General features: G+C 41.1%; 1 protein-coding gene across 1 annotated transcript; it reads left to right on the forward strand.

Annotated features, from left to right (window-relative positions):
- Positions 1-952: 952 nt before the first annotated feature.
- Positions 953-9,973, forward strand: dmap1 (DNA methyltransferase 1 associated protein 1). The gene is made up of 10 exons (XM_022218979.2): positions 953-1,408; positions 3,060-3,151; positions 3,742-3,937; positions 4,066-4,224; positions 4,351-4,518; positions 4,889-5,074; positions 5,427-5,498; positions 6,685-6,757; positions 7,766-8,118; positions 9,361-9,973. The coding sequence occupies exons 1-10, from the start codon at positions 1,313-1,315 to the stop codon at positions 9,418-9,420; spliced, it is 1,455 nt and encodes a 484-aa protein (XP_022074671.1). The 5' UTR covers positions 953-1,312; the 3' UTR covers positions 9,421-9,973.
- Positions 9,974-10,341: the final 368 nt, after the last annotated feature.

Below are 10,341 nucleotides of genomic sequence, written 5' to 3' on the forward strand. Positions count from 1 at the left end.
TGTGCACTTTGTATGTAAGTATTTTTTGATTATATTTCTGTTGTATTTTATATTTTTCTATGGTGGTGGTAATCACTTTACTCCTACTTGCGACTGTAACAACAGAATTTCCCCTTGGGGATCAATGAAGTATTTCTATTCTAATCTATTCTGCAACCGTCTCCTCTGCATGCACCCAACATGTTACTCTCTAATCAGATACCCAGAAATTGGAATATTTTAACTTTTTTAATGGGCTTTATTAATCCCACAGTAAGCGAACCAAAATATAGTGCAAACATAATAACAAAAACAAAATAAACCAAAGCATACTTAAGAACTAGCTATATAAGTAACAGTACTGCACATGTGATAGAATAGAATAGAAATACTTTATTAATGCCAGAGTGGAAATTTGTTTGCTGCAGGAGAAAGAGTACAGTTCCCATCACCATAAACACAGATGCAGTAAATAATAACAAAAAAGATTAATATAAAAAGCAAAATGTCCTATGTAAAGGATGTACAAATGCGAAAGTCGTTTCTAGTGCAAATATTGTACATGCGTGCAAGAGTATAAAAAGCTGTGCAATTTCAAATTACAGAACTGGAAAAAGATGCTGCAAGGTGGAGAGAACTGAGAGCTCTCTTCCAACCAGGGGTGATGCATTGAACAGAGTGTTTGCTTAAAGTATTAATATTGTAAAGATTATTATTCATACTGCACAGATTGTATGTAAGTAGAAAATACTGATATAGCATATGTTTTAATATTTTAATAACTCATTCAGACAGTTTATTGCTATTCTATTAGCACTAAGTTAATTCTAATATTATTGTATTTTTTCTGAGAAATATCAGGAGCAAGAATTTCCCTGTGGAGTATTAAAAATTTATTTAATTTTGTGTTTAAATACATGAAATTATGAATTCTGCAGTTAGCCGCCATGCCTCCTTGGGGGCGACAATCATTTCTGGAGTCATTGCAACATGAGCGGGGGCCGGAAGTGACGGTTTGTAGCTAACTACCCTGTTAGCTTTAAACAATAGCCTGGGAATATTCTTTACAGTTCTATCTCTGTATCTTTCTGGGATTCTAAAAACATACACGGCAATATTCTTAAAACATATCCTACAGAATTATTTCTTTGCTGTTGTCGGTTCTGTGAAGGAAACGTAAACTGTACATGATAGCGCTGTTAGCCGTTAGCTAGCAGCGTATTCGATGAACAGTAAGTTGACCACATGCATACAGGGAATGAGTGAATTAACGAATAGTTTTTAGGCTTGGCAGACTGAGAAAAAAGGCGTTAATTAGCAGCATAATACAGCCATGGCTACTGGGGCCGATGTCAGGGATATTCTGGAGCTGGGCGGAGGAGAAAATGACGGTCCCATCAGCAAGAAAGACCTCATCAACTCAGACAAGGTGAGAATCACAGGAACGATGTTTGTACCTGAAGAAGTGATCATCTAGAAAAAAACTCCCAGTTTATGTACAGCTGCTTTTATATGAATTAAACATGCAAATACACAGACTTTTATGTCTCTGGTGATAGCAACGTTTGTCTCTGTGGAACATAAATGTTAATAATTGTGACTAAAGAAGTGTTTATAGTGTATTAAACATGACATTTAAGATTATTACAAACAATACTGCTGTACTATTTCCGATGTTTAGGCTGTGTCTGTCCCTGTAGTATCAATTTCCATCAACAAAATCTGTGTAATACCACTGACATGTACAGTAATTACTGTGTAGTAGTTATTTGTAGATCATTTTTGTATATTTGGGTTATATTTTACTTCTACATGACATTCCCTTAATGTTTTCTTGTAATAATCCAAATTTCCCCACTGTGGGATTAATAAAAGGTGATCTTATCTTATCCTTGTTTGTATTTGCAAACTAGACTGTAGATAACATGATTTCCACTTGGAATTCATCCTAAAAATAAAGAAATTACCAGTTTTCCAACTATCTTGTGTCTTTGAAATATAAGCCTCATGAATGAAATCAGGTTATTGTGATGCACTAATAGCACTCAAATCACTATTTAGGGGCTCAAATCACTTTTTGAAAACTGCGTGATATGGCCTGTCTTTTAAAGCTTTTCCAATCTGTGTTCTACCAAAAAAGTAATTTCTCATCTGCAAGACACTAATTCTTATGTGTCTTATTGTTTTTACTTTGGATTCTCTCCAGTCCAGTTATATATACCCATTAAAACTCTTTAAAGAACCAGTTTAATTCATATAATGCGATTTCCCACTGAGCAAAAAGTGACGGCAGCTCCTGCATTATTACTGAAAATATAATAATGAATCCAAATACCTGGGAAAGAGAGGATTTATCTGAATGTCATGTAAAGTCCTGCCTGATTTCCACATATAAATAAGAAAATGAGACGTACCAACACATACAGTCCACAGTAGTGATGTGATGCCTGAGTATGCTGTAAAATGTAAACAAGTCTGTGCTCTTAATTATTCAGTTAAAACAAGGTTAAAGTTGCTGTTATGGTGGATGTAAAGCTAAATATATTTATACATCTGATCCATGTTTGACACTCACACAGGTAATGCAGCCTTAACAAGAAGCCATTAAATCATTATTAAATCAATAAATTTGGCTGTTAAATGCATCCACCAGACAATAAATATATGAATTATAGTAATAATTTGATAAATATGCTTTTATTTTAAACTTACATCTTTAAAGGACTGTTTTTGTTCATTCCATGAAACTTTTATTCCCTGTTGTCACACTTATTTACATCAGAAATGACTGGATATGAGCATTTCTAAAACTATTAACATTTAATGAAATACTGCAGAGACGTCTAACTGCTCCCACTTCACAGTTAGGCACAACACTGATGTTCACATGTTGCTTTCTGTGATTTTTACAGGTGAATTTGTTAAACTGTGGGTAACTGAACATGAAATTAAGATGATTATCTCGTGCTGAGTGAACATTCAAACACAATTTGAAATAGAAAAGACGTGTGTTGTTATTCTGTACCTGACAGTATGACAAAGCAGTTTTTACTGACATATTTCTCCATCGCCTTTCTCAGAAAAAAACCAAGAAGGCAACAGAAACGCTGACCTTCAAGAGACCGGAGGGGATGCACCGAGAGGTCTACGCTCTGCTCTATTCAGATAAGAAGTATGGAGGTCTTTTTCATCCGTTATGGAGGTCTGTGTGTGATCACTGCTCCATTCATTGTTCAAGCTTTTAACTTGGACAAGGAAGGAACAAAGCTGAACGCATTAATCTGTGTCTAATGAAACAGTGCAGTTAGCCTGGCTGCAGTGGATCTGACCCAGAGATTAAACATGGTGTTACAGATGTGTCACAACCATCCTTCTGATGCTATCACATGTTTTACATCTGTTAGTCTGTTACATCTCCCAGATGTACGTTACTTTGGATAAAAGTGTGCTAAATGAAACTGTAGAATTCCACAGTGAAAATTGAACCAAAAAAGTTTGATCACTAATCAGGTTTTCCTCAGATCATTCAACCCAGGCCTTGAATTGAAATGAAAGTGAGAAATGGAGGAATTTTTCACAAGAGAGTAAAAGCAACGACTTCTGTGATTATTTTTGGAATTTAAATCAGAAGCAGAGACTAACAGCCCACTGAGGACACGTTCTGTAAATGTACTCTTTTTGTTCCACGTGTCTGCTGAATTCTCTGACAGATGAAGCAGGTTTTTCCTTTAACAAAGACTTGTTTTCCCTGTAAACCCACAGAGACGCTCCTCCTCTGCTGCCCAGTGACACCACTCAGGGCTACAGGACGGTCAAAGCCAAGCTGGGCTGTAAAAAGGTTCGTCCCTGGAAGTGGATGCCCTTCACCAATCCGGCTCGCAGGGACGGAGCCATTTTCCACCACTGGAGACGAGTGGCAGAGGAGGGCAAGGATTACCCTTTTGCTCGCTTCAACAAGGTAGAATGAAGACAGAACCCACCTCTGCTCTCTGATGCAGCCACTCATCCTCTGTTATCAGCTCCTTCTAACACGTTCTTGTGTTTTTTTTAACTTTCTAATCTCTGTTTTCTTGTCTGCTCATACAGACCGTGCAGGTACCAGTGTACTCTGAGCAGGAGTATCAGATGCATCTCCACGACGACGGCTGGACTAAAGCGGAGACAGACCACCTGTTTGATCTCTGCAAGCGCTTCGACCTGCGCTTCATAGTTGTCCACGACCGCTACGACCACCAGCAGTACCGAGTAAATCCTCCGTCCCTCACCTGCAGCATTCATGTTCTCTTTCAGAGGATACATGGTGAAAAACATCCTGATCCTGCATGCTAAAGCACACATTTATAATAGCATTCCTCCTGTTATGCTCTTCAGAAACGCTCTGTGGAGGACCTGAAAGAACGATATTATAATATCTGTGGTAAGCTGACTAAAGTCCGTGCAGCGTCCGGAACGGAGCCCAAGATCTACATCTTTGATGCTGGACATGAAAGGCGACGCAAAGAGCAGCTGGAGAAGCTCTTCAATCGCACACCAGAACAGGTCAGAAACTTCTCAGTCTCATTTGTATTTATGTGTCACTAATGAACTGTTAGAAAACTACCCAGGTAACACTGGGTCTCATGAATAATTTGCAAATTCCTCCACACTGGAAATATTTCTATTTTTGTGTTTTATAAGCCCTGATTACATTTTCTGCTCACCTGACTTAAACCCTGCTTGTTATTTGTCCTGTTACACTTCATACCGAGGACTGACGGCACGTCTTCATCTCTGTGTTGCTGTTGGACAATCAAACAAGTCCCATTCCTTGTATATGAAAAACTACATGGCAAATACCTTTGTGATTGTAATCCTGAATTATAGCAGCCTTTTGCATGTCAAGATTGCACTTCCCTGGTTTGTCCTGCAGGTGGCAGAAGAGGAGTACCTTATTCAGGAGCTGAGGAAGATCGAGACGAGGAAGAAGGAGCGCGAGAAGAAAACTCAGGATCTGCAGAAGCTCATCAAAGCAGCCGACACTACGACGGAGCTGAGGCGAGCTGAGAAGAGGGTTTCCAAGAAGAAGCTCCCACAGAAAAGAGAAACGGAGAAACCGGTATGATGATCGCTCACACAGAGTCAGATGAAAAACAGCTGTATAAACAGTAGCATCATGAGACAAAAGGAAAGTTAAAAGTTCTTACTGCAGACACGGTGGAGCTGTCATTCCCATGATGATGTTCACTGAGGACATTATGGCTCTGAAATAATAATAATTATAATAATAATTATACCATCCTCCTCTTATTAATCATTTTATATTGTTCTGTGGAAGCAGCTGTGTCTTAACGAACCAAATAAAAGCCCGGTTCATCTCATATTGATTATTTAATGTTTTCCTTGTGGGCTCTAACCAAAGTTAAGAAAGGAGTCCAGACTTTATCACGTATCAGTCTTTTCTTCTTCAGGCTGTTCCAGAGACGGCCGGCATCAAATTCCCCGACTTCAAATCAGCCGGAGTGACGCTGCGCAGTCAGAGGGTGAGTACAGCTGAGCACTGAAACACTGAAACACTCCTAATACCTTCAACAATAAAAAACAAACTCTGCAGGGTCCTTGGTACATTTATTCATTGCATTGGGGAGGGAAGACCTTAGTCCAGCATCTTTCTGTGTCTCCCAGAGAAGAACAAAGAATGACAAAACTCTTCTTTATTTTGGCTTCTTGTTAATAGAGTTTCTGATGTGGTCAAGAAGGATTCTGAAGGTTTAAATGTTCAGAAACTGAATTCTTTAGACGACAAAGGGATGAGAAGGATCACATTCCAGTTTCACATTTTGATCCAGGAGGATAAAAACTCCACCTGAGGAGGCTTCAGGTTCCTGTTTCTGACACTCTGCTCAGCTAAACCTGATTTAGTTTCTCTCAAAATGAACAGACATACCAGCTTAACAGAAGGCTTATATACAAATATATAAGGATCTAAGAGCTGCAAACATCCTTCTGATGTATTTACACTTCAAAAGGGAAACACATTTCTACCTTATTGTTTCACTTTGGCTCTGAAATGCCATCAGAGGCCCTAAAACAGCAGCTTTAGATCAGTCAGAATAATGTAGTAGGTTTCTATTAACTATCTGTGATGTGGAAATAAAAGCAATAAAACGCTTGATTTTTCTTTTGAAAGTTTTGAAAGTTTTGTTTTTCTCCTCCTTACTATGAAAAAATGTGAGCTGTACAGTGCAGCTGATGCATGTGAGAGAGCAGAGTTTGTGACTGAGGAACGATCTCTGATTATCACTGTGGTGATTAATTCTGTTACTGGCCAGCTAATATCTGTAAAACCCCAGCAAGGGAACTCTTATTCATCTTCAAGACTGATGAGGAGCTGCCGCTCTCTATGGAAAATGCATTAGCACGGCTAAGGAAGTGGAGTGGGGCTCCAGCTAATCAGTCAGATGGAGTTCAGTGGATAAAGACGGTTTGATCTGGCCCGCTGAAGTGCATTTCATATGAATTAAAACCCCGAGGTGGAGCTGTTTATCCCAGCGTCCCTGCTACCTTAAATCACACCCGTGTGTGTGTGTGTGTGTGTGTGTGTGTGTGTGTGTGTGTGTGTGTGTGTGTGTGTGTGTGTGTGTGTGTGTGTGTGTGTGTGTGTGTGTGTGTGTGTGTGTGTGTGTGTGTGTGTGTGTGTGTGTGTGTGTGTGTGTGTGTGCTACTCAGATGAAGCTGCCCAGCTCGGTAGGCCAGAAGAAGATCAAGGCCATTGAGCAGATCCTGATAGAGCAAGGAGTCGGTGAGTAGGAATAAAAACCAGCATTCTACCAGCATTTCACAGTTTGGCATTTTTAGCTCTCATCTGCAGTTTGGTTTCAGTTTCAGCACAGAAGATGCAGATACTGAAGGTGGAATCTTTTAAATTTGCTTTGAATAACACACACTTTAAGGAACATTGCAGCATTTTTGTGTAATCTAATGCAAAAAAAAAGTTATTTTCAGCAGTTTTGCAGCCTTGAAACCAGTAATGCTGAAACGATGCTGGTCCTGTGGGGCCTGGTGACAGACGAGGTGTTCAGGATTAGAAGTTCTCTAACAGTCACCCCATTTCTCTGAAGTCAGCTCTCACCCTGTTTGAAATTCTCAGTACATTAGCAAACTGACTTACACCTACAGTAGCTCTGCAGAGTTTCTGTTTTCAGCGTCAGAGTGAAGCACAGCCTGATTAGTGGCAGACTTTAATCCAGTCCTACAGCATCTTCACAGGAGGTCAGGCCTGTGAAAAGCCGCAGTGTTTCTCTGTTTTAAAACCTGACATGAAAGAGAAGTGGTTTCTTCTGTTTGTTTTTACAGTTCTGAAAGAATTGTAAAAAATAAATTCCAAAACAAAACTCCTTTTTATTGGCTTCTTTCAAATAGATGTGATCTGCTCAAGAAGGATTCTGAAGGTTTGAACGTACAGAACCTGAGTCCTACTTTCCTTAGACAACAGAGATGAGAAGGATCTCCTTAGAAACAGCTGGAGCCTCGTCTGCATTTCATGATTTCACCAGGAGGATGAAAACTCCACCTGAGGAGGCCCCGGCTTCCTATTTCTGATCCAAATTGTGTGATAATAACATACAGCTTCTCATTTACCACAATAACAATCAGTGGTGATCCAGAAGGCCTCAGCAGAACCAGCATCACGTGCTGGATTTAAAGTGTACCCACACTAGCAGACAAACACATGAACCTTTTGAAACATTATCCTGTATTTACCATGGTATCCTCATTTAATTCCCCCTCTGTCTTCCTGCGGCTCCAGATCTCAACCCCATGCCCACAGAGGAGATGGTCCAGATGTTCAATGAGCTCCGCAGTGACCTGGTGCTGCTGTACGAGCTGAAGCAGGCCCACAGCAACTGTGAGTACGAGCAGCAGATGCTGCGTCACCGCTACGAGGCGCTGCTGAAGGCCGGCAGCGGGGGTGTGTGTGGTGGAGCTGTGGGGCCCGGACCGGCTGCTGCTCCACAGGCTGCAGACCTCAGCGCCTCAAACAGCACCACGGCCTCCACCCCAGCAGGGGAAGTCCAGTCCTGGCCCAGCGCTGACGACATCAAGGTGGAGGCCAAGGAGCAGATCATCGACGTCGTAGGAGCCCCGCTGACACCCAACTCAGTACGTTTCTACAAACTGCTGTTAAACTGTTTGATGAACACAGAAAGCTCAACATGTCAGATAAAAACCACACGCCTGTAGGTGAAAGGAGCAGCCGTGTTTAAGCTACAGTAGTTCATATTTCTTAGTTTGATCATTTACAAAACCTCATCATTTGATGTTTTAAAATGAGCAACTTCAAATGACAGCGAATATCAAGTTTGAACCATTTAACTGAACTTTCCAAATAAAACACTTAGATATTCCACCTTTAAAGGGGGGGGGGGGATCCGGTGAGGAATCATCCCTCTGAGGAGCATTTGTTGGTTCATTCCAGTGAAAAACCATCTGATTATTGATCTACAATAACTTTCATTTATTCATCTAAAAATTTACCTTCATGCTAAAAATAATTTCAGTTTCATGCCTTTTCAGTACATATGGGTTTGACAAAACCACTTTATAGAGTCCTAGAAACAGTCGCTGGTTCCCTGGATGTGTTTCTGATAAGTCACCAGAGAACAAGTGCATTCTGGGTAAACTTTAAGGCTGACATCAGCGTGCTGGTAGGTGGTTGGTCAGACAACAAAAGCATCATTTTTAACTACATCTGACTTGATACCAGGATTCCTTCTGTGTCAGAGCAGTTTCTAAAACACGTCCACGGTACCAGCGTCTGCTTGTTCTCAGTCACAGACATTAAAGTGGTGCACTTCAGCTGTTAAACTTATTATTCATCCCATGTTGTTGGTGCTTCATTACAGAGGAAATCAGTGCTGAACAAACAGATTTACTCTTTAGATAGTGGATGTAAAACTGATTTAGTTCCATTTTTTACTCAGATGTGTTTTTCATCTGCAGGTTTTTATCTTCTGCACTTCAGAAGTCATGAATGCTTAAAAAAGTAATGCAAAGTTTAAAAAACATGACATTTTGACTCCCTTCTATGTGCTTTAATGGCCTGGAACAGTGAAAACAGTCGTAGTATGAAGGTAGAACTCTGCACAGCTTCATTAAATAAACTAAAGTTACTGTAGACTGAAAATAAGAGTTCAGGTGGAGCTTCTGTCAGATTTGGTTGATTTTATGGGGTAGGACCCTGCTGCTTTGCTTGCTTGGTTTTGTGACCGTTAGTTCTTTAAACAGTCACTGTTCTTGGCTGACTTCTGACTAGTGAGAATATTCTATAGAAGGCTGTAAGAAGACGGTAGGAGGACGTGAAGCTGCAGAGCCACCGTGACCGTCTGCTGTGTTTCATTACAGCGCAAACGCAGAGAGTCGGCCTCCAGCTCGTCTTCAGTGAAGAAGGTGAAGAAGCCGTGATGGGTGGCAGCTGGAAGACGGGGGGGTCACGTTACTTATTCTGATCACAGCGGAGACGCCAGTGAGCGTTACAGCCGGCCAACAGAGACACACAACTGAGCCGGACGTCATATTTGTGTTTAGTAGAAGCACCGCCGGCTGCACGGACACCACACACAACTTTTCACCTGCTAACGAGTCTTCTGCAGACCCTCCCCCCCCGCCGTGACAAAGGCAGCGACTGAGTGACATTTCATTCCATTACCGCTCGTCTCCCTGCCTCCGCCGCTGCTTGGCCTTAGATGAGCCGAGATCAACTGTAAATTGCCAGGCTGAGCTAATCGGGACACGGGAAGAAGGTGGGAATGAGCGGGTAATTGAAATGAAAGAACAGACTGTGGGAGCCGCGGTGCTCATTTGACCCCTCTGAGGGTTTTTGTAGCCTCATCATGCCACAGTGTTTACTGGAGATGTGTTTCTGTGTTAGCCTGTAGCAGTGTGGATCTGTGTTGTTTGTCCTCAGGTGACCTTGAAGATGCTTTAGTCAGTGATTCAATAAATCTCTTTCTTTGCATATTTGTCCGCTGCTCTTCCTCACATCACAGCTTTATCTGGGGGTAATCGGGGCAGAACACACATTTGTTGAGGAAACTGTAGGATCGCGACATTCTTACCTTACCTGTCATCCAAGTTAAGTGACAACTAATGACTTCATTAATATGATAATTAAGCAGTGATCATTCTTAGGTTGGCACAGCAACTAAAACTTCATTAGGGTTTCCTCATAATGTTGCTAATTGCGTGTCAATTATGTCGTTTAGCCTACTTAGACATTAATTTCTATGCAAATTTGGAACATGTTTGCCCAGAAGAGGGGAGCTGTGCTTTGGGAACAGGGTGTGTGTGCATATATAGTTATTATTTATGGAGCTGTGCTGGTAA

This window comes from Acanthochromis polyacanthus, chromosome 4 (assembly GCF_021347895.1).
Source record: "Acanthochromis polyacanthus isolate Apoly-LR-REF ecotype Palm Island chromosome 4, KAUST_Apoly_ChrSc, whole genome shotgun sequence".
Taxonomy (NCBI): domain Eukaryota; kingdom Metazoa; phylum Chordata; class Actinopteri; family Pomacentridae; genus Acanthochromis; species Acanthochromis polyacanthus.

What these genes read in the sequence shown, in the direction of transcription:
- dmap1 (XM_022218979.2), top strand. Translation starts at nt 1,313, where the DNA reads ATGGCTACTGGGGCCGATGTCAGGGATATTCTGGAGCTGGGCGGAGGA. An exon ending in CTGCTCTATTCAGATAAGAA is followed by an intron (nt 3,152 to 3,741) that starts GTATGGAGGTCT and finishes GTAAACCCACAG; the next exon opens with AGACGCTCCTCCTCTGCTGC. An exon ending in CCCCGCTGACACCCAACTCA is followed by an intron (nt 8,119 to 9,360) that starts GTACGTTTCTAC and finishes GTTTCATTACAG; the next exon opens with CGCAAACGCAGAGAGTCGGC.